The 25,371-nt window shown below is 34.7% G+C and overlaps 1 protein-coding gene across 1 annotated transcript; it reads right to left on the bottom strand.

The window, feature by feature from the left end:
* Positions 1-1,322: 1,322 nt before the first annotated feature.
* Positions 1,323-25,161, bottom strand: LOC126777498 (ATP-dependent RNA helicase DHX30-like). Its single transcript, XM_050500509.1, has 22 exons — positions 25,010-25,161; positions 24,551-24,685; positions 23,563-23,761; positions 22,656-22,876; positions 21,781-21,873; positions 21,207-21,260; positions 20,784-20,925; positions 15,746-15,941; positions 14,628-14,745; positions 12,640-12,796; positions 12,018-12,177; positions 11,229-11,383; positions 10,068-10,231; positions 9,275-9,355; positions 8,002-8,074; positions 7,675-7,811; positions 6,893-7,081; positions 5,657-5,821; positions 4,593-4,794; positions 3,373-3,571; positions 2,010-2,080; positions 1,323-1,529 (listed from the first exon to the last, which is right to left on the bottom strand). Exons 1-22 carry the CDS (start codon positions 25,101-25,103, stop codon positions 1,328-1,330), a joined length of 3,207 nt encoding a protein of 1,068 aa, XP_050356466.1. The 5' UTR covers positions 25,104-25,161; the 3' UTR covers positions 1,323-1,327.
* Between the last annotated feature and the right edge of the window lie 210 nt (positions 25,162-25,371).

Below are 25,371 nucleotides of genomic sequence, written 5' to 3' on the forward strand. Positions count from 1 at the left end.
TCGAAATTGGAATCAGCTGATTGTTGATACGAATGCGATTTCAACATTATGTTTATACATAATGCTACATAATGATACAGCTTACGGACAAAAAACTATGTTTAACATTTAAAATTGAATTTCTACGAACAATAATCACAGTATATTTCAATCATAAGATTTCTACAAAGAAACACTAACACTACGTTTTTTTTTCTAAATCAAGTTCGTTAACATTCATATTCTATAGAGATAGAAATTTAGATCACTAAAAATATAGGTAATCTATTAAAACACATTTCATCCCTACTTTTGTTAAAAAATGCAAAAAGAGAACGAAAGAATAGAGAACATCAACTATATTCCCTAAATATAGAAATAACAGCATGTCACTAAAAAAATATATTTATCAAGTAGTTTTTCTGTGATTCTTTAATTTCATACTTACAGTATTTTGTTTATTTTGACCCTTTTCGTTTATAATTATTATTTATTTTTGCACCGCGTTGTTTTCTGACTACAAAATATATTTTATTTATTAGGCTCTTACAAGCACTTTTGAATCGTCATTTTCTATTTTAATAAAAAGGTACCACCGGTTCGGTATCGAGAAGAACCGACAAGCAACTCGGTAGATAATCTTTTTCATCAATCGAAACACCTTCGTCGTCCTAAATTTTAGCCTCGCCTCGTGTTAATAAATAAATTTCGAATATTCTGATAGGAAATTACCAGTCTCGGAAAGCCGAGAGATTACGAGAATGCACTTGTTTGAACAACAACACAACAATAGGTTAACAATAAAAACTGATTATCGCTCATTGACGGTGTAAGCAGTGTAAGCTTCTTGCAGTGCTATCGTTTATGGGCCACATATACATGAGTGTCCTAAAAAAAAAAAAATCCGTTCTAGTAGCTATTTGTGGTTAATTTGTGTTTATAATTCATCTCGTTCTTGACGGTAAAGGAAAACATCGTGAGGAAACCTGCATGTGTCTAATTTCATTGAAATTCTGCCACATGTGTATTCCACCAACCCGCATTGGAGCAGCGTGGTGGAATAAGCTCCAAACCTTCTCCTCAAAAAGGGAGAGGAGGCCTTAGCCCAGCAGTGGGACATTAACAGGCTGTTACTGTACTGTAGCTATTTGAATGATATTAAGAGTCAAGAGATCCCGACTCCTTGGGCAATTATAATCCGCACACACGATATAAGCGGTACATTTAATTGGAGTGGTAAATATAAAGTATTAGTAATTCCTTAAAAAAGAAAAAAGGGCATTGCTATATCGTAATATCACTGGCCATTAAGAAAAAAAAAAAACATTTTTTTTTTAAAATATTTTATTTATCTAATATCATCCGACGTGTTTTGCACATGTTCCTTGTCAGCCTCAACTAGTATTCTACCCAATGTTTTCACAAGTCTAGTCTTGAATCTAGACGTTAGCGTGATGACGTCAAATTCAATGTTCCTGAGGTCCCTCTCTATGTAGTATCGGAGTGTGGTTCGTAACATTTCTCTTGCTTTGAGAATTAACTCTGCTTGACTGTAAAAGAAATTAAGTAATTATATATATTAGTATTAAATAAACGCCCACATAAATATCCCACAGCTGGGCTAAGGCCTATTTGAGAATGCTTGAAGCTTATTCCACATATGGCGGATACACAAGGGGCAGATTTCCACCCAACAAATGCAGGTTTCCTTACGTCGTTTTCCTTCACCGCCGAGCACGATACCAAACTTGTCCGGATTTGAACCCGCTATCTTCGGTTAACGGTCACGTGTTCTAACCACAAAGTCATCATTTAGTCTTTTACTCCTCGTTTCATATTAATAAAAACTTTTTTTTTGAAGTCCGAAATATATTCATAATATAAAATCTACCATAATGACGAATATCTACAAAATCTTAAATTCTATACCAAAAAACAGACACGCTGACTAACAATTAACATTTTTTTTTTAAATATTACGTTACATTCACCGCTCTTTAAACATTTTATAATATACACAGATAACAAACCCTGTAGGCATTTGAAATGTGAGCTTGTGTTTCGAATGATACAGCTCCGTTGTTTCACCATCGCTTCCTTCCTGTAATAACAATACTGACTATATATCAACGGTTTTATTTAAAAACGAATTTTAATCACATTATATTTAGTACAAGGTCACGAAATTTTTATACAAATTACTAGCTGCTCGAATTAAAAAGTTAAAAAAATAATATTTGAAGTTGCAATATATTTATATATAAATATGAATTGAATTGAAATTTACAATTTAAATATATTAAAAACTTTTCTATGCTATTCCACGTGACAGAAATATTCTATATTTTACAGTCACGAACCTTTTCCGGTTAAAACATCATTAGATCGAAAAAAAAAATGTTTTTAAAAAAATTCATACACAGACAAACACATGCATATTAGATAAGGTTTTTTTCTAAAACATAACTCCAAATAATTCTTATAAGACGATACTCATAGGATGGGTCTAGTATGTATAATGTTTTTGTAAATCGCAAAATATCAGTTTTTTTTTATTTATATAGCTGTAATTGACGTGATTTGACCGGTGAAGGCTCGCCATAATTGCCATATTTGGTATTTTTCTGTCAATATCTCCCGGCTTATTGTACTAGATTCAAACATGCTTTTAAACATGTGTTGCCAGGTAAAAATAGTTTTGACTAGTAGTGTTAACAGTCTTTAACAAATAAAAACAAAAAGCTCAAAACGTTCATAGATTACTTTTTGCCAGCGAGTCCATCAAAATAGTGCGTTGAATTCCTGTTGTTTTTTTTTTGTTAAATTTTTTTTCTTAATGAAGAAAGCACAGGTCAATAATTTTTATTTTTTATACACACACTTGTAATCGATATACATATCAGATGTTGTTTTTTTTAATATTATGTATGCCACCATTTAATATGTATATTGTTAGTGTGCTTATTAAATAAATAAACTGCCCTAAAATTGACTGCCTCGTTGGTCTAGTGGCTTGACGTAAGGCCGCAGACCCGGAGGTCCTGGGTTCAATTCCCAGGTCAGGCTAATAGAAAATTATTGGGTTTTTCTGTCAGAAAATTCTCAGTATCAGCCCGGAGTCTAGAAGTTGGAAGTGTGTACACTCCCGTGCTTCAGAAAGCATTCTGTTGGTCCTGCGCCTGAACTCTTTCCGGTCGTGTCGGATTGCCGTCCCATCGGATTATGAGAGTTAGGGAATAGAGAGTGCACCTGTGTTTGCGCACACACTTGTGCACTATAATATCTCCTGCGCAGTTGGCTAATCTCTCTTGAGATTGGCCGCCGTGGCCGAAATCGGTTTGGAGGAACATAAAATGAAATATTGTTAAGTAACAATATTAAAAAGTAACATACCAAAATTTTCTGCTTAATATCACCCGCAGAAAACAGCAAAACCGCGTGAGGCGGTACCAATGATGTCCTATAAACAACTAAAGCTCGCCTTTCTATTGAATGGTAACCACCAAAGTAGGTTAGAAGTTGATTGGTGAGTTTGCTCTTTGTTATACCGTGGTTAACACTCTCGCTTCCTATATGAGCCCTTTCGCCTTTACTGTAAATAGAGAAAAAAAATACGTTTAAAAACTTTAATAGTTTACCATTAATAATAGTTCACAAAATATTTCTTACCGGATGTCTAGTTTGTACAATAAACCTACGCTCCAAATTTTAGCTTTCAAGACTTAGTACTTTTGGCCGTACGTCGATAATCAGTCAGAAATTCGGAAAGTTATCTTTGAAAGTTGTGAATAAATATATTAGGCCCGTAATAATTATGACAAATATAAATATTTGATATTCGTTCTTTATAGAAAAATATATTCAAAACCAAACTCAAAAATATACTATATTTAAATATGCTCAATCAAAACCCAATTTTTTTTTTTTTTATATGCGCCGGGATGGCAAATGACTCTACTCCACCTGATGGTAAATGGTAGTAGAGTCTAAACGCGACGACGGCCAGTACAGTCAGGAAGAATGTTCTGTACTAGCCGTCCCCGCAAGATGCCTCTTCACGCCTCGTTTGAAGGAACCCGGGTTGTATGAGGAGGGGAACACGTGAGCTGGTTGATCACGTGGTGGTGATTCAAACTCCCAAAAATGATGACTACCGAGAAGTACCGGCTAGAATCTTAGTCAATGCATGTTATTACCATAATTATATACAACTACATTTATGTATCATGTATGAAAACAAATACAGACTTGAAAATGATAAACATTTATTAATAATTTTGAACATCCCATAAATATATGAAAACTATAAAATAAAAATCGCGAATCGGCTTTAATAATTAATTCTTATAAGTTAAAATAGCACTTATATATAGATAAATTTATGTGACTTTACATTTAAAAAAATAAAATAAAAAAATTATCCATACTTTCTTACTAATATTCATTCTAACTAATAAGTTTATATGTTTGTTACGCTTTCACATCTAAACTCTATCGATCATCATGAAACCTTACACGCGTTATCAGGGGTGTAGAAAAGGACAGAGTATCTAACATGCCCCCCCCCCTCTCACTCACACGCGGCTGGAAATTAGTAAATAAGTTAATCATACCTTGTAAAAACACTGACACCGGTCATCAACTTTCCCTTCGTCTTGACATGTTTCCTCGTGACCAGCAACGAGTTGGAACCGGATAACAGTACGGCGGATGTCAGTTCGTCTATATCGGAAAAGCGATTTATCTCTGAAACTTCCATCGTTCGCTCGACTATTCCGGTATTGAATAAATGCTCCAAGTGTAGGTTTGAAATGGCTGAAAGAGATGTATTAAATATCTTATGTTTTATTTTTAATTTGTAAAAGCTGGAAAGGCAAATGGAATCTCCAATTACGATCACGATTTTAGGTTCAAAAGCTTGGTCTTATAAATTTTTTAAACATGAAAAAGTTTTTGTTTCACTTTCAATTTTAATGGATATGTCTCGCATTCACGGACGCATTCTTCAAAGAAATTCTTTAATAAAAGGATTTATTAAAAAAATATCTACATGAATAACTATTGTTTCTCTTAGATCATGAGAATTATCAATCAGTTATAAACTTTAAGTTATTATATATGTATAGCCGCTAAGTTACGGTGTTATTTGGAGTTTTGCGTCCTCTTTTAGTTTTCCTAAATTTATTAGCCCAAGGAGAAAAGAAATAAAAGATAGATATAACACGGAGGGGAAATCTGAACGCCTGACAAGAGTATATACGCCATCGGGGTTAACGGAAGGTATTCAAATAAGTCGAGATGGCCCAGTGGTAAGAACGCGTGAATCTTAACCGATGAACGTGGGTTCTAACCCGGGCAAGCACCTCCGAATTTTCATGTGCTTAATTTCTGTTTATAATTCATCTCGTGCTTGACGGTGAAGGAAAACATCGTGAGGAATTTCATCGAAATTCTGCCACATGTGTATTCCACCAACCCGCATTGGAGCAGCGTGGTGGAATAACCTCCAAACCTTCTCCTCAAAAAGAGAGAGGAGGTCTTAGCCCAGCAGTGGGACATTTACAGACTGTTACTTACTTTACTTATTCAAATAAATTTCGAGTGACGTCATTAAAATTTCATAATAAGGTTAACGGTGGATCATATTGATAGATTTAAAAATATACTATGAACTCACATTTAACGTAATTGAGTCTATCCTTCCGCAGTCCGTATTTCTCACACCAACGATCGACAGCCTCCCAACCTTCCTCCTCCAATATCTGCTCGAACTCATCCTGTATCCAGTGTACCGCCGCGTGGTCCGATGTCGGGTTGAATTTGCGTTTAAAATTGCGTATTTCTGAAATATAAGAAAGGAAATCGTATTTTGTCAACTAAACATCTTTTTCAAACATCTCTAAATGCAAAGCCGTCGTATAGATTGGTGAAGGTAACTGGATAATGACAAATTGTATTCATATAGTATGACGTCACAAATGCCTCGAAAGCTTATGTTAGGTTTAAGAAGTTTATTTCTCATCAAGAACAAAAGTTCACTCACGAGAAACTAATTACATTTTCTTATAACTATATTATTTTTTAAATATATAAGCTAGCGCTTGACTGTTATCACACCTGATGGAAAGTGATGATACAGTCTAAGATGAAGCGCTCTTGCCTAGAAGATGCCTATTCGCCCTAGACTTGAAGGTACCCATTGTAGGTGGTGAGGAAAACGGAGGTCGGGAGAGTATTCCAGATTTTAGCGGTGCGTATCAGAAACATTATAATTATTATAATTATCGATCATATATATTATAATTATCGATGTCTTTATACGAAACAAAAGGATATATATTTGGTCAAATCAAGCTTTGACAATGTTTTCTTGGTCAGTATTAAATTTTACAAAAGGTTTTTCATCAGTCAGTTCTTTCGGTAAGCTATTGTAAGTATGTATTATATTGGGAACGCGACCTTGATAAGATCAAGATGGATCAAACAACATGTGGATTATTGTTTACAATTCATAAATGAAAATTAATATTCATTACATTGGCTAGAACTTCAGTGCCCTTTATGTTTCTTGTGTCTGTAATTACACTGGCTCGTTCATCCCCATGGATAAAGGACAAACAGACATGTTCGTGCACACAAATGTCTGTTCTGGGTGGGTATCGAACCCACAACCTTCGGCGTGAAAGGCGAGTATCTGTCAACCACGCCAATCGGCCCGTCAATGAATAATGCCTTTTAAAATAATATGAATGCACGCTTTTATTATATATTTACAGTCGTAAGTTTTTTCTTTTTTATATATTTTTTTTCCTTTGTTTAAGCGTGCAATAAAGATATTTATTATTATAATTGATTAAATAAATGTTTCTAGTGATTTTTGCTCAAAGCGGTTCATTTAAAAAATAACGGCTACCTTCTCGCCTCTCAGCGGAATTCCTAAACAGGTCGACGTTGTCCGAGCAGTGCGTGGCGACGCTGGCGGCGGGCCGCGCCCCGCCCAGCGCGGCCGCCGCCAGCACGCAGCGCGCCAGCCGCGGGTGCAGCGGCATACTGGACAATATGACGCCTAAGCGCGTCATCTGTTCGGATTTCGTCAACGCTCCTGAAAATATAAATAATTATTTTAATTGTTTATATGGGATGCTACCTGTGTCAATACTTTCGCGGCCTCTCACCTGGCCCGCACAACACGGACGGCTGGGGCGGCCGCTGAGAGTGCAGCAGCGAGAAAGCGGGAGAAATATGCCCCCTTGTGCATCCCGACGCCTTCATCGTCGTCTATTATTTTAGCTGTTTATGATGTATTCCCGTCCGAGCTGGGTCGGTCGGTGTGGCAAACAGAGGTGTTCTCTCTACTTCCTCTCTGATCATCCGGGCGCTGGGGTCCCGGTTTCACATGTGGTAGAGCTTTGTGCAAGCTCGTGGGTAGGTACCATCCACTCATCAGATATTCTACCGCAAAATTTGGTATTGTTGTATTCCGGTTTGAAGGGTGAGTGAGCCAGTGTAATTACAGGCACAAGGGACATAACATCTTAGCTCCCAAAGTTGGTCGCGCATTAGTGATGTGAGCGATGGATATCATTTCTTACATGCCTATGTCTATGGGCGTTGGTGACCACTTACCATCAGGTGGCCCATATGCTCGTCCGCCTTCCCATACTATAAAAAAAGTATTAAAAACTATATAATCACCTAGTTCTATGAGATCGTTGACGGCGAACCGTATAGCTTGCTTGCTCGGCGGCTCCGGGAGATGGGAGAGAAAATCTTCCACTTTATCGTTCTGGGCGTAAGATTTACAATCCAGGACGGTTTGTTCCAACGGTATCCTGGGGATGGAAATTTCTAGAATTATTCATTTACACTTTTGTAATTACTAGCTAGCTCTCGTCTTCGTACGGGTCTCGGTTACAAAAGGTCGTATCACATTCTTACTGCGTGCGGAAAAGGAGTTTTTTTTTGTTTAAAAACTATATTTATATTTTTTTTTCTTAATATTTATTTATAGCTTATACAAACCTCAGAATCTCAGGAGTTGTATGTGGAATTAGTTCTTCTTCCTTGTCTTTCGTGTACATTCTGTAGCAATGACCTGTTGATACAAGCAGTTAAGATTAATAATGTTTTACTTTAAATTGCAAATTGATGCTTTTAGTTAAAAAATTAGTTATTTTTTAATTTTCGCTTTGGATGTATAATTATCGTCTTTAAGCTTTTTATGAAACGGAAAAAATTAAAAAATATATTAATGTGCTCAAAACACGTTCAAGAACATGTCTTTAAATATCTATACCCATATATATTGTCACATACTTTTTAAATTGTAATCTGAAAACTGACAGCCCTCTTATGGTAAGTGAGCACTACCACCCATAGACATTGGGAACTGTACTAAATATTAACCATCCCTTAAATCACCAACCTTGGAAACTAAGACGTTATGTCCCTTGTCTGGTAAAGCATAGGCATGCTTTACCAGACCACAGCAATACTCAGTATTGCTGTTTGTGGGTAGAATATGGAGCCGAGGGTACCACCCACATACAGACGAGGTACACAAAACTCTCATATAGTACAGTAACGGCTTGGAAATGTCCCACTACCGGGCTAAGGCCTCCTCTCCCTTTTTGAAGAGAAGGTATGGAGCTTATTCCACCACGCTGCTCGTGGAATACACATGTCGCAGAATTTCAGTGAAATTAGACACATGAAGGTTTCCTCACGATGTTTTCCTTCAACGAAAAGCACGAGATGAATTATAAACAGAAATTAAGCACATGAAAATTCAGAGGTGCTTGCCCGGGTTTGAAGCCACGTCCATCGGTTAAGATTCACACGTTCTTACCACTGGGCCAATGAGATAAGTAATATTACAAAAAAAAAGCAATATAAATTTACTGGTGGTAGGGCTTTGTGCAAGCTCGTCTGGGTAGGTACCACCCACTCATCAGATATTCTACCGCAAAACAGCAATACTTGATATTGTTGTGTTCCGGTTTGAAGGGTGAGTGAGCCAGTGTAATTACAGGCACAAGGGACATAAAATCTTAGTTCCCAAGGTTGGTGGCGCATTGGATATGTAAGCGATGGTTGACATTTCTTACAATGCTAATGTCTAAGAGCGTTGGTGACCACTTACCATCAGGTGGCCCATATGCTCGTCCGCCTTCCTATTCTATAAAAAAAAAAAAAAAAACAATTTTGTGCTGAACGATTTCTATTCTAAGCTCTACCAGCGTGCAAATTACTACATATATATATATAGAAGCAGTTAAACGCCCCGCCGCCTCACCCGCGCGCACGCGGCCCGCGCGGCCCGCCCGCTGCGCGGCGCCGGCGCGCGACACCCACACCGTCTCCAAGCTCGCCCCGCCTGCAACACACACACTCGTACTGAGCCCTTTTGGACGTCTTTTTAATCGTTTATTTCGGATGACAAAGACCCATGCAGTGTGAACCTACTAGATTAAATAAAATACAAAAAAAAAAAAACTAAATTTAAGCTCCTCCACGACCTAAGTTTGCGAGTAGAACTCGCAAACTTAGGTCGTGCGTCCCTGAAACGTCTATGTATGATATACTGTTATGGTTGTAATACTTCCTTCTTAGCGGCTAGTGAAATAATACAAGTTAGAATATCAAAACTATTCCCTATACTACTTGTGAATTAATTTCTTCTAATAAAAATATAAAAAAAAACACCATTTGAAATTAATAGACTTTATCACCGTTTGAACGATCATTACCATAAAAATTAGCACATATGTGAATATTTAAGAAGGAGAGATTTGGTTCCTCCTGACTGGCCTAGGCCAGTTTCGGTACGGGCCTCGGGGTTCCCCCCTTTACCCCGGCAATTCCTCACCGACAGGTTAACATGTCATGTCATTGATTTTTAGCCCGAGGGGCCAGGGTCTCAATGACCCAGTGGCTGTTTAATTAATTAATTTAAGAAGGTTTTTAAATTATCCATTTCGTTATCAGTCGCCACTAGATGTCGCTGTATATCATCTTATGACAATTAGTACGAGTAAATATTATGAAGTAAAAAAATAAAGAAAAATGTATTATTTATTTCTTATCACCTGTTCCTTCCTTGATTCGGTTTTCTTTATGGGCACCGCTGTCTATCACGTGAACGACGTCCGGTATAGTGATTGACGTTTCCGCGATATTCGTCGCCAGTACGATTTTACGGATACCGGGCGATGGTTTCGCGAACATCTTCGTTTGGTCTGCTGTCGATAATCTGTTTATATACGACGAGAAAAAATTATTTAGGGAATGGGTATAATAAATTCCTTTACCCCTACAACAGAGTTATTAAAAAAAAAAACCGCTCGCTAATTTCCAACCGCCATTTTGTTGGTGGGCAGAAAGGTAATGTAATTATTCGCGCAACGTTAACTTTTGGATGTGTTCAATTGTGTTACTTGAATTTTTAGGAGTAATTGAGTAAGTATGATTTAACGTTCTATTTTAAAAAAGATAAATTCGAGGTATTTATAAGATCAGTTTCACTTCTGGATGCTAAATATGTATGTAGTGTGAGTAAGTTAAAAATATCTCCAATTTTTGTTCAGTCACAAGTAAACGTAAAATAAAAAACAATACGAATTAACTAACCACAACATACCTTATTGCAGGAATAACTTAAATATTAAAAGACAATAATTATGAAAAAATATATATTAAATAAATAAAGTTATCACTATCTTACGTAAGAAAAAAACATATTCATAAAAATAAAAACCAACCGCGTAAATATGAGAAAATATGACTGAAGCAAAATAATAATAATATCCCGGGACATATTTCACACACGGCCATCTTGATCCCAAATTAAGCTTGTACAGAGCTTGTACTATGGAAACCAGACAACTGATATACTACATATACTATTTTTCTTTTGTAAATACATACTTATATAGATAATTACACCCAGACAAACAGACATGTTCATGCACACAAATGTCTGTCTTGGGTGGGAATCGAACCCACAACCTTCGGCGTGAAAGGCAAGTATCTACCAACCACGCTAACCGGCTCGTCTTGAAAAAATAAAACAGAAAAGATGACTTTTATTTTTCTATCGCAATTACTCTTAAATATTTCTATATAGTTAATTTTATATAACAACCCATTCCCCCAACACCATCATATTCCTCCTTACCCAAAAACGAAGCCGCGGGCGAACACTAGTAAATTAATAAATTTTATTCTAACATTATAATTTATCCACTTGCCTAGAATGCACTGGCAACACCAAGTGTAAAGGTGAATTACTATACAAATTGTCTAACAACATTTTCGTTTGTTTTATTTCAGCCCAACCGGGGAGGAACACTAGTATAGCACCTTCTGATTGTGTTTTATCGACCGCATTTATTACTTCTAGTATCTGTAAAATATAATATTTAATTTATTAAAAGATAATTAGAGGAGCAAATGATCACCGTATATTAAGTAGCCCTTCGTTCTTTTTTTTTATTAAATAAGTAAGGCGGACGAGCATATAGGCCACCTGATGGTAAGTGGTCACCAACGCCCTTAGACATTGGCATTGTAAGAAATGTCAACCATCGCTTACATAGCCAATGCGCACTAACCTTAGGAAATAAGATTTTATGTCCCTTGTGCCTGTAATTACACTGGCTCACTCACCCTTCAAACAGGAACACAACAATATCAAATACTGCTGTTTTGCGGTAGAATATCTGATAAGTGGGTGGTACCTACCCAGACGAGCTAGCACAAAGCTCTACCACCGTTCACTTATATATTGCCAATATGAAATGTTTTAAATTACTATAATAGGTAAGCCAGACTGTTAAGTTGTCCACCTGATGGTAAGTGGTCACCACCGAGTATAGACATAGGTATTGTAAATATTAACCATCCTTTACATCGTTATAGCACCACAAGTTTGATTTGATTGTATTTTAATATGTATAAATATATAATTATTTGTAATAGATACATAATAAAATAATTAATATTTCCAAAATATCGTTGTAATTCCAATTATAGATTACCTCTGCACAATCGACTTGCGGTTTTCCGTCGGGTTTCGCGCAATTTTCCATAGTCCACGAAAGATTTAAATTAAATTTCGTTTGTATATCTTCCAAGTTCGATATTTCGACTGGATACGTTTTCCCTGGCACTTCTATAATAGGACAATCGTTGAAATAACTAGAATTATACAGAAAAAAAACAACTTTAAATATATATGTCAGAGATAATAAATTTAAGCGGGTATACGACGTCTTATTAGAATAGCAACACCACACAACGTGATGTATGTCATATGGGTTGGTCGGTTGTCAGACGTCAAGTTGTAAAAATATAAGACGGGTGTCTATTTTATTGTACAGCCGAATAATGGAAATATAAAATATAAAGGAGTATGTCAGTAGCGCGTGTGATCGTTTGTCGAGCGACCCCCTTGGTCTCTTGCTCTCAAGACAGCGCACTGACTGATTCAATAAAATCAACATATTGGACGACAATGGCGGCCATTAAAATGGCAATCCATTTGAATCCGCGACATACGCGAGTGTACGAATTGTACGTAGGATTATAACAAATAACAGGTCAGCAATTCTCAAAAATATACAAATTATAGCAATAATATTAAAAAAAAAAAAAACGTACTTAGTGAAAACATCTGTGTCCAAAGTTGCGCTCATGACGATAATCTTCAAGTCAGGATTGATTTTCAGTGCTCGCTTCAACAATAGGAGAGTAACGTCTGTGTTTACATCTCTTTCATGGGCTTCGTCGATAAAGACGTGGGAGCAGCCTTTGAGGCCTGTAAAAGAGAAAAGAGCACATCAGTGCAACAAACGTGACATCTTCTTGGTGGTAGGCTGGTACCGTCCGCTTATCACTTATTCTAATACAGTACAGTAACAGTTAATGTCCCACTGCTGGGCTAAGGCCCCCTCTCCCTTTTGAGGAGAAGGTTTGGAACTTATTCTACCACGCTGCTCCAATGCGGGTTTGTAGAATACACATGTGACATAATTTCAATGTAATTAGACACATGCAGGTTTCCTCACGATGTTTTCCTTCACCGTCAAGCACGAGATGAATTATAATCACAAATTAAGCACTTGAAAATTCAGTGGTGCTTGCCCGGGTTTAAACCCACGATCGTCGGTTAAGATTCACGCGTTCTAACCACTAGGCCATCTCGGCTTTTTACTTATTATAATGCTAAAGAATAATTAGCAATGTTGTGTTACGGTTTGAAGAATGAATGAGCCTCTTCAACATGCACCATGTACATTTTCTCAAATGCTACTAAAAATATAACAGTAACAGAGGCCTCCTCTCCCTTTTGAAGAGAAGGTTTGAAGCTTATTCCACCACGCTTCTCCAATGCGGGTCGGTAGAATACACATGTGGCAGAATTTCAGTAAAATTTGACGATCATCGGTTAAGATTCACGCGTTCTAATCAATGGGCCATCTTGGCTTACTAAAAATATACCTAATTATATTCAAATAAGTGTATACAAAAACATTTTGTATGTCTTGTTATGATAAAACTGCCTACTTATTAGTTTCTTACTGTCAAAATGTTTTGACAGGTCGGTTGGCGTAGTTGGTGGATACTTGCCTTTCAAACCGAAGGTTGTGGGTTCGATTCCCACCAAGGACAGACATTTGTGTGCATGAACTGTTTGTCCTAAGTCTGTGTGTAATTATCTATATAAGTATGTATTTACAAAAGAAAAATAGTATATGTATTATATCAGTTGTCTGGTTTCCATAGTACAAACTCTGCTTAGTTTGGGATCAGATGACCGTATGTGAATAATGTCCCAGGATATTATTATTAAAAGGATAATGCTATTGCTACAGGTTGGGTCTCATGTAGCACTTACGAAAAACATATAATGTAAATATAATAATCAGTCTTTGATCAATAAAAGACCGCTATTAAATAAAAATCCTTCCAATGTTCCTACCATGTTACGCACACTTTGATTGACATCGGTTGTACGCGAGATCATTCGCAAACCCATTTGTTCTAAATTGCTAATTATTAGAGTAATCTCTCATTGTAAAAGAAATTGAAGTGTCTGTAATTAAAATAGTAACAAAAGTCATCATTGCAGTCCACTTATTCAAACGTTTCCTGAACATAACGCCCACCATGGATTCCCGTGCTAACGAGTTCACGAATTAACAATTAGCCCGGCTTCCCGACGTCCCGTTAAAAAACTAATTTTGAATCTTATTGAATTGAAAAATAAAAATAAAATATAATATTGGGGCATAAAATCTTAGTTCCCAAGGTTGGTGGCGCATTGGCTATAAGCGATGGTTGACATTTCTTACAATGCCAATGTCTAAGGGCGTTTGGTGACGACTTACCAGGTGGCCCATATGCTCGTCCACCTTCCTATTCTATATAAAAAAAAATGTATTGAAAGATGGAAATGTATTGAAAAATGAAATGTATTGGTATTTTTTTCACGGTATGCATATCACTAATGCTAGTGTCAAAAGGCGATGGTGACCACTTACCATAATTAATTTACTTGTTTGTCTGCATTTTTTAAAAGGCAGTTTTTTCATGAAAACTAAATAATTAACTTAATTTATTAAGCTTATAACGACATTTTAGCTTACTTGGATTTAATTGTAACCTCCTTAGCAAGACTCCAGACGTACAATAAAGTATCGCCCCACCTGGAGGCCTCGGTAACTTGGAGTGGAGACGCACTTGGTACCCAATCGATTCACCGACCTGGAAAATATAGACAAAAAATTGTAACATAATATTATATATGTAGATGATGGGTTGCGGTGGAAGTGCTTACTGAAACAGGAAGCAACGAATAACATTCAGTAATGCACTTCACTCACTCATGAAGTACTTCGTGTGAGGGTGTTACACCAATAGGCGTTTTTTAAACAAAATGCATATCTAAATGCTAGTCTACGGAAATTCAATAAAACAAATAGTTTAAAAAGAGAACACTTACAAGGCTAACTTTCAGGGTACAACTAATATTTGAATCGATTTGACATCAAACAAAACATTGTACTAAAAAGGCCTGACTGATATCGACCAATATGTCCGTAGAAGACGAGCCAATTGCGTAAAAGATATTATAATACAGACACGCACACAAGTGAGCAAGCACAGACACCTTTACTCTTAATCTCATAATCTCAAGAAACGGCGAGGCGAGCGTAGAATGTTCACATCGCAAGATTGGTTTCACGTGCTTTCAAGGCACGGGAGTGTAAAGTGAGAATTTCTCGACGACAAAAATCAAAAACATTTTGCGGCAGACTGTGATTTGAAACCATAAGGTTAATGCCAATTTGACTTTAATGAAAAAAGCGCGGATACATTAAATTTGAAAGATTTATTTGGTGGTAAGGCTTTGTGCATGCCAGTTTGGGCAGGTACCATCCACTCGTCAGATATTCTACCGCTAAACCGAAATATTTAGTATTATTGCGTTGGTTTAAAAGTCTTCATCTTCTCTATATTGGTGGTGCATTGGCGATGTAAGGAATGGTTAATATTTCTTACATCACCAATCTCTATGGGCAGTGTTGAACACTAACCACCAGGCTTTGGTTCATTTATCTGTCTGGCTATCTATAACATCAAAAAATAACTTTTGAAAGGTAATAATTAACGGCAGCAGTAAGACTGTTATAGGACTGTTAAATCAGAATTTCTTTCACAAAGTAACCCATTTGTTCGTCTACACATACAACAATTTCCATACCTGTTCACCGAGTTCATCGGCGACTCTCTGAGCTAAACCAATAGCGGCAACACGACGCGGTTCAGACACTATGACAGCAGCGTTGACGCCGCAGTGACGCAGTATCGCTGCGGGCGCACGAGTCGACTTCCCGCAGCCCGCAGCACCCACGATCACTGTCACGCGGGACTTTTCTATCGTTGATGCTATTTCTTCTCTGAAATTAGTGAAATTTTGGTTGATATAGAGTAACGTTTTTATAACACTCGATTATTAGTAAGTAAGCTTCGAGATTCTCCTAAAGAGAAAAGGTGACGTTTGACTATTTATGGGCATTTATGTCAATAAATTCGATTTCTTACCAAATAGTGTTAAGAATTTACATACGATATAAACATTAACAAACGTATGTTGTCTGTGTGATTATTAAAGATAAAAATTAACGACTCGCCTAAGTCGGCCTTTAAAGACGGATCAACTAGTTTCACATGCAACGAATTCAGATTTCCGGAAAATAATATATGTTCCCTAACTTGTAAATTGTAAAAAGCCGTGATGCCGCCGTGCCCAGTGGTAAGAACGCGTGAATCTTAACCGATGATCGTGGGTTCAAACCCGGGCAAGCACTACTGAATATTCATCTGTTTAATTCATGTTATAATTCATCTCGTGTTTGGCGGTGAAGGAAAACATCGTGAGGAAACCTGCACGTGTCTAATTTCACTGAAATTCTGCCACATGTGTATTCCACCAACCCGCATTGGAGCAGCTTGGTGGAATAAGCTCCAAAACCTTCTCCTCGAAAAAAAAGTAGAAGAGGCCTTAGGAGTCCAGCAGTCGGACATAATTTACAGGCTGTTACTGCTGTAAATTATTATATAACTATTTAATGATAATTAGTCGAAATGTTTTACGTATCTTGATTAGCGCTTCCTATGATTTTAGACCGAATATTAAATAGGTGACCTTTTGGAAACCGGACTTTAAAATTTTAATGTAATTACATATTCATATAAAATTAAATGTCACTATATTAAAAGAAAGGTCATAGTAATGTTTTATGAATTAAAAAAAAAACGCCTTGTACATATAAATAATTGCTGATATATATAATTAATGAAGTACATATAACTAATTAAAAGCTTATTAGTAAAAACTGTTGATTAAGATCGAGTATGTTACTAAAAAATAAAAACATAGTATGTTTCTAAATATTTGTGCATGCTCGAACTTCTAAAACAAAATAACTTATAACCGAGTTCAATTAATCTTGTCAGTAAGTATATTACATAGAGTTAAGAAAAAAATATGTGTATTATATTTCAATACTGGTATATAAAATAGGCGATTGGACTGGTAAATGGGGATCCTGATGGTAGGTGGTCACCGGCATAGACATTAGCGCTGTAAGAAATATTTTTCGTTCCTTAAATTTTTTCAATGTGCCATCAATCTTGGGAACGAAGATGTTATGTTCATCGTGCCTGTAGTTACACTGGATCATTCACTCTTCAAATCGGAACACAACGATATTGCTGTTTGGCGGCGGAATGTGATGAGTGGATGGTACCTACCGAGACGGGCCGACACAAAGCCCTACCACCAAGAAAAGTAATTAAATCCGATAGTTTGAATCCAGAACCTAAGCTATAGTATGTCTATCTAAGAAAAAAAAAACCAAAAATTTAGTTTTTTTTTGTTTATGAATAAAAAATTGTATTTTTGAGTTCTGTGGTAACAGATTTGGAAATATTCCTGTTCTAGATTTTATAACGATATCCTCATTATTCTGCTATTGACTACGAGCAATTAAAAGCAGAATAACTGCAGTTTAATATATAGAAATTAATTTCTAATTTAAATCAAAATATGATGATATTTGAATGTTTTAAAAAAACGACATACAGACACATACGACGTCATACGCTACTATGAAAAGTTATTTTAAAAGTTCTACAACTAATCAAATTCTCAAAAAGAACAAGCTAGACGGTTAGTTTAAAAAAGACTCTTTTACTGGTGGTAGAGCTTTGTGCAAGCTCGTCTGGGTAGGTACCACCCACTCATCAGATATTCTACCGCAAAACAGCAGTACTTGGTATTGTTGTGTTCCGGTTTGAAAGGCGTGTGAACCAGTGTAATTACAGGCACAAGGGATATAACATCTTAGTTCCCAATGTTGGTGGAGAATTGGTGATGTAAGCGATGGTTAACATTTCTTACAATGCCAATGTCTATGGGCGTTGGTGACCACTTACCATCACCAGGTGGCCGATATGCTCGTCAGCCTTCCTATTCTATAAAAAAAGACGCTAGTTTTCTACACAAGTCTATTTAGACATATTCCAAATCACGGCTACAATCATGTATTTTGTTGTCGAAACACAGATAAGTAATAAAAAAAATCTAATTAATTTTTTTATATCATACAAATAGGATTTAAAAAATTAAAATATTTTTCCTCTTCCTATAAGGAAAACTCGTTACGGAATCAATTCAATATAAATACATTACGATTCTATTAAACATTGCATGACGTGACATTTGCTTTAATAAAACCGGGAAGAACCGGGCATTTGGAAACTTGAAAATCGTAAGCATATTGTGATTAGGCAGAGTGCACATAGTTTTTTTTAAAAAAAAAACCTAAATCTTAATTGAAAATTATTATATTGCACTAGTTTCCACCCGCGGTTTCACCCGCGTGTGAATCTGTGCCCCTGACAACGTCTGCAAAACGTCAATGCTATCTAATAAATAAATAAACTGGCAATAGGCACACAGATCAAGTCGAAACAGCTTTATAGCTTTAAAGACTGCTCAATTTTCCTATTGTTTATAATATATAATATTAAAGAATTCTAAGCGAATGAAAGAAAGATACATAGACACAAGTGTTTCTACAACGCGCTTTCACTAGGAAGGCGTACGCGTTTCGCGTGATATCGTCAGATTACGTCGACTCCATTCGCTTGACGTCACGGCAGCAACGTCACAGAAAGACTGCGTGAAATAGCTGCGTTTGTTCAACTCTCACTTTCGTTACTAGAAAATCGAAGAGCATCTACACTGACTTTGAATTGAAATTACATTGGGAACGATGAAAGTAAAATTTACTCGAGTGAAAAGTTTGTGACGTAAAAATGAGACGCTCTTATTGGTGATTATTATTTTTAAAATATTTGCGAAATGATTTTGATCATTATTATGTGTAAACATCTTAGCGTTACACGGTAGGGGCTAACAGACTTCGAGAGTCAGACAAGAAAGCGTCAGATGACGTCAGCGTAAGATTTAGAGCTAAAATGACCTTTGTGTTGTTCAAATTGTTTGTCCTCATTTACTTCTTCTGTCGGATTTATACCGGAAAATACAAATTATTATTAATATTTCTTAAATCGGTTTTATTTACATTATTATATATGTATCGTACATAACAAATAAGTTACTATGTGATTATATACTTTAATTTAACCGACACCGACTCCTACCTAGTAAATATCTGTTTTTAAAATAATTTAAAGTAATTTTTTTTAGCAGCTTTTAAAAAAATTGAATTCTACATAGAATTTTACTGCGTGTGTACTATATATAAGTATACCGACCTAGTTAGTTATAGTGACATAGAAAACAATATTCAGGTCAATACGTAACACTTATGAAGTACAATGTGACCTTGCGTACCGTATTCCCGTCCTTGTTACTGGACCCGACCTACAATATCGACCTTGGCCGCCTCGAGCGACCTCTGGGTGACCTTATTGTGTACATCACCCGACCGTTGTGACCCCTATACAAAGTTTGCAACGTTATTTCAATACCGCTGACATTGTTTTGACATAATGTTATAAAAAGAGGTAGGTTTTGTTTATTTTATGTTCGAAATTTAAAAAATTATACTGATTAAAATAGAACTATCATAGCTTATATTTTCAATATAGAACTACATTTACATATAAAGATTAGTACATCGTTCAATCAGAGATGGCGCTGTTTTCATTTATTTTTAACCTAAGATATAAAAAGAGCGGAGTTTAACGTGTGCATCTGTGTGTATGTGCGTGGCATCATAGCTCCCAAAACAAATGGACCGATACGATTTTAATGGGACTTTGTCTGTTTATAACCTGATGTGATCGAGACGGTTTTTATGAATTATAAGGATCTGTTCAGACGTTTGACGATCAATAGCTCATTTCCTACTCGACAAAAGGGTTTTAGCAAGTTTCACAGGTCCGATTGCGAACTGACGACGCTTTTGTTATATTAATAATAATAATATCCTGGGACATTTTTCACACACGGCCATCTGATCCCAAATTAAGCTTGTACAGAGCTTGTACTATGGAAACCAGACATCTGATATACTACATATACTATTTGTCTATCTTGACTCAGGACAAACAGACATGATCATGCACACAAATATCTGTCCTGGATCGAACACACAACCTTCGACATGAAAGGCAAGCATCCACCAACCACAGCAACCGGCTTGTCAATATCAAGAGGTACTCATAGTACAGTTACATGGTCAACAGACGTTTACTTTTTAGAGAATTTCTTGTGTAATTTTATTAATACAGTGTTTACTCAGATTTAATTAGTTTATATATCGTCTAACAGGTGGCGCTGTGTTTTAAATAGTATCTTGCAGAATGTAATGTTTTGTATGTATAGTTTCAGTACTTCGATCAAGACCTCCAAACAGCGATACTTAGTACTGTTGTGTTCCGGTTTGAAAGGCGAGTGAGCCAGGGTAACTAAAGGCACAAGGGAGATAACATCTTAGTTCTCAAGCTAGGTGGCGCATTGATGATATAAGACACGGTTAATATTTCTTACAGCTCCAATATCTATGGGCGGTGGTGACAACTTACCATCAGGTGGCTTATTTGCCACTCTGCCTGCATATTACAAAAAAATATGTTTCCATAAATAAATTACTTTACTTTTACATACATACCTATGTTTTCTTGGCTTTTATAATTGAGCCAAACTTAGAATCTCTTTGTTTTGAAGTCGGTCAAAAGGTGAGAATATAAAAAAAAATACTTACGCATATCCATCTATTGGTAACGGCGTTAATTTCTCATCGTAATTTTTGAATGTCTGTCTGAGTGTTCGCTCGCGTCTCTCTCTCGCTGACTGTATATGCTCGATTTGCTTGCCGAACACCGGGTGGATCGGGGGTTTAAGGTCTGTGTAAATTATTATTAATAATATCACGGACGAATAAGTACGTTTATAAAAATGAAAGCATGTGTCAGTCATTTGTTGTTGATATTTATATGAACACCGGTGTTAACATAACAAATAAATGATAATGAATGTTAAGTATCTGTCTAAATACTTAACATTCATTGGTTACTTATTGCGTCATTTGGTATCGACCAATGGCCGTACAGTTTAATCCAAAAACTTATCCATTCAAAAGAGCTTAAGAGCCTCCTTGAATAAAGTATATATAGATTTTCAATACCTGTTAGAGTCTCCAATTTATCGTTTTCATTTTCCATTATTTCCTCGGAACAATCTGGAAAAAAATATCCAATTCAAATATGGAATCAAAGCTATATAATATGACGTCACGTGACAGACATTATTGTCGGTTAAGACATTCTTGAAAATCGGTCTCATGCAACACAACAACAAAGTGGTATTTACTCAGACCGGGTTGCACAAAGCCCTACCACCCAGTAAGCCCAATCATTTTTCATTGGTCCGCATAAACTCTGTTTAACCGACCTTTCAGAGTTTACAGCCTTTTAAACTATGCACTAGACTGACAAAAAATTAAAAGAAAGAAAACAGTCGATATTGTGTATGAGTGGAGATCTTATTTTCATACTTTTTTTTTTATTTATTTAATAGGAACACTAACAATAAACATATTAAATAAGCATACATAACATCCAAAGAGAAAAATACCCTTTCTAATATGTATATCGATTACAAGTGTACACGACATTCATACATTTATCACTTAATAATCACTTAATATATTTATATACTTAGTTTTCAAAAATAATATATTTTAATGATATATTATTTACCTTCATCATCTATAGTTGAATCTTTGTTGAAAACAGATGCCGTGTTTAATAATTTTTGTTCTGATTCTTTGAATGTCGCTTCATATATACTTTCTGGAATAAAAACATTTTATTAATAAATATTTTGAAAACTTGTTATATTTCAGTTTCTTTCCTTAATTAAACTAATTTTAAATAATTATTTTATGTTGATATAAATCTTACAACAATACAAGATAATGAAAAATAATTTTAAAAATCAAAAATTATATAAATTTGAAAAAAAAAAGTGTCATATGATTTATTTAGATTATTGTTATATATAGAGATTAGTGCGAGTAAAACATTAAATTGTATGAAAATAATGTTTAGAGTAAGTTTTCGCCTATAAGTCTATCAACTTAAAGAAAGCTATGTCACATATTTATTTGCACTGTTCATTTTATTTTTAGACTATTTATGGCATAAAGCTTTAAAACAATATACTTATGTTGGTTTATTTTTTACCAGTGTAATGTAAGACAAGACAAATTTTAGTATATACAGCTAAAAAAAATATTGTTTTTTTTATATTTGCCAGGAGGGCAAATGACTCTACTCCACCAGTATAGTCGGGAAGAATGTTCTGCACTAGCCGCCCGCCTTGCCGGCCCACAAGATGCCTCTTCCAACCTCATTTGAAGGAACCCGGGTTGTAAGAGGAGAGGAACATGTGAGCTGGTAAAGCATTCCATTTTTCGGAAGTGCGACAGAGAAAGGAGTTGCCAAATTTCTTGTTGTGTGTTTGATTTTAAAAAAGGTTATAATTATAGATTTTTTAATATTTCACTACCACCCGAAAAAGGACCGTTACGTTTAAAAGAGAAGAAAATTCCGCAAAGCAAGTAGATTCTTACTTATTTCACTTTCATATTCATTCCATATCTTGTTAATTCTTTCGATGGAATTATCACTCAAAGTTACATGTATATCTTTGTTCAATGTACTTTGTAATTCTTTTATGACGGTTTTATCATAAATGGGACAGCCTCTATCATCAATTCTTTTCTTATTATACAGCCAATGCAATGCTTGTGTTGCAGCTTTTTCAGCCGCCTTCCTCTTTGATATAGCTGTACTAAAAAAAATACAAATATAAATTAATATAATAAAATTTTATATAACCTTTAAAACTACCAATTTTGAACACTGGCCGGTCGGTGTCTTTGATCTATTATATATAATTTAAGTAATTGAATACATAATTTTAATTAATTACAATTTTCTCACATTAATATTAAGCGAGAATGTTTTTTAATGTAAATATTAATACTAATAATATGTCTCTACTTTTAATTACTTTTTCTCATGTTTCATACTATAAAATTGTAAACCTATAGGCCAATATTAAGGAAGAATGTTTTTCACTGTAAATATTAATACTATAATAATAATCATAATAATTTATTTACACATCCAAAAGATACACAATTTGTTTGCAGTATTATCTAAGTCTAGGGTTTGTTTTTATTTACATCAACAGTACTATTGGTGGATCTCTGACTCCGAACTTATAAAAATTGTAAATATTAATACTAATACTATGTCTCTACTTTTAATTAATTTTTTCTCATGTTTCATACTATAAAATTGTAAACCTATGGGCCTTACTTTAGTAATAAGTAAGTACTGTACAACTATTTTTGTAACACTGTTTATTACAAGTAAAAATATATAAATAATTAAAATACTCTTCCATTTTTGCCATGTAAAATGACAATTTTATGGATCAAGGACCAAATAAAAAATTATTTTAAAACAAACCTTTCAAATTTCATTTTCTCCGGCCATATGAAAGTGTATGTGCAAGTCCAGTCATTCTGAATAATTTTCCTCTTTCCACCCTTTGGAGCTACCACTAGTTGTTTATAATGAATATCGAATATCTTATCTGGACTTTTATTTTGTAATTCGTTAAGAGTAACTCGTGGCTGTTTGAAAATTTCATTAATCTTACTCAATTCTGTAATTTAAAAAAAAAAATTTAATCCCATCTATGCTTAATATTAAATCTCATTATAGTTCAAATCAATTCTTAGTTGAATGTCTTTTAGTTGTGCTACAAATTGCAGGATGCACCCCAAGGTGCATTGATATACTTCTTGTGTTAGTTATATGTATGACCAAAACCAAAGGTGACATGTCATAAATCGTCAATTCCATATTCCTCAAAATTTACTAAAGAAAAAAAAGCAAGTCGGATATTTTGATGAGCTGGCCATAGTGTATACAGTATTGTTATATTTAAACCATGTCCCAAGAATAGATATATACTTTACCTTACAAGATAAAATTTAAAAGCTTAATTTCATACTTTTGCTTTCCTAATAGACATTTTAATCTTTAATGTTTTTAATGAATTAATCATTTATATCCAATTCAAGTCAGAGTAGGAGTAACGGTAAACAAACCTTAGATTTACAAAAAGCATTCGATTTTCTAATTGTTCTGCTGTATTAGGCACTATAAACAATTCTTGATTTGAATTTACCTTTATTTATAATATAACAATATTCCACTTAATTAGTTATAACCAAATTAATTTAATTTCCGAAATTACAACTTCACAGACATTGAAAATGCCACTTTTTCATGAATCCATAGTGAATATCATAAATTATTCAAGGTTTCGACCAATTATATCGTGACAATTGATATCGGTTACCAATAATATTGATGTCAAAGTTGTTTATTTGGTAACTCTTGTAGTTGGAATAGGATATAGTTTTTTTTTTTAGAAAATAAACATTACCTATTTCATGATTCGGTTCTTTAAAGATGTCTTCTATTAATTTCTTCGAATAAAGTCTAACGGAATATGATGCAGGCAACACAGCATTTTTATTAAAATTACAAATATATTCATTGAGTAATTTACTATTTGTTCCTGAAAATTAATAAAGATATATATTAATTATTTTTACACAAAATATTATTTTAATATTTTAATTATGGTTTTTTAAGACTGTACTTTTAATGTGGTGGTTAAATAAATCTAACAAAGATGAAATCACTCTCTCTCAATAGTTCTAATTCTTTGACTAGAAATTGTTAGATACATTCATAAACAACAAAAAAGTAATTTATTTGCAATATAAATAGACGTCGGATTTGAAGTTTGTTTTGGTAGAATCGAATGTCTATACCATACTACTTAAATATTGTCTACTTAAAAAAAAGTTGTCATTTAAATATTCTAAAACATACAAACCACATAAAGATTTAACATGCTGGAGCTTGTAACATCTGTGTTCTGATAAAAATAATCTAGAAACGTTGCATCTTGCAAATTTTCTTAAAAACATTTTTTATTTTAATTTTTTAAAAACATAACCTCTTTTTCAAAATGAATATGTGATAAACTTTTGCCACAACAATTTTTTATATATTATATTTCTTATAATTGTTAAATATTCAGTTCTATTATATAAATATTTAAGAATTTTCTAAATTTAAATTAATATGTAAGAATTATTGTCGGCGTGAAAATGACAAATGACAAAATAGGTCACTAATTGTCAGGTGCTACTTGCCCTGAGACCTGTTCGGATACTTGTAAAGAAAAAAATTAAT

This window comes from Nymphalis io, chromosome 23 (genome assembly GCF_905147045.1).
Source record: "Nymphalis io chromosome 23, ilAglIoxx1.1, whole genome shotgun sequence".
Lineage (NCBI taxonomy): Eukaryota > Metazoa > Arthropoda > Insecta > Lepidoptera > Nymphalidae > Nymphalis > Nymphalis io.

Coding starts and splice junctions, on each gene's coding strand:
- LOC126777498 (XM_050500509.1), bottom strand. CDS start 25,103: ATGTTTTTAAGAAAATTTGCAAGATGCAACGTTTCTAGATTATTTTTA. Junction 11,384..12,017: donor CGCAAGTCGATTGTGCAGAG/GTAATCTATAAT, acceptor TATATTTTACAG/ATACTAGAAGTAATAAATGC. Junction 5,822..6,892: donor TTCCGCTGAGAGGCGAGAAG/GTAGCCGTTATT, acceptor CTTATATTTCAG/AAATACGCAATTTTAAACGC.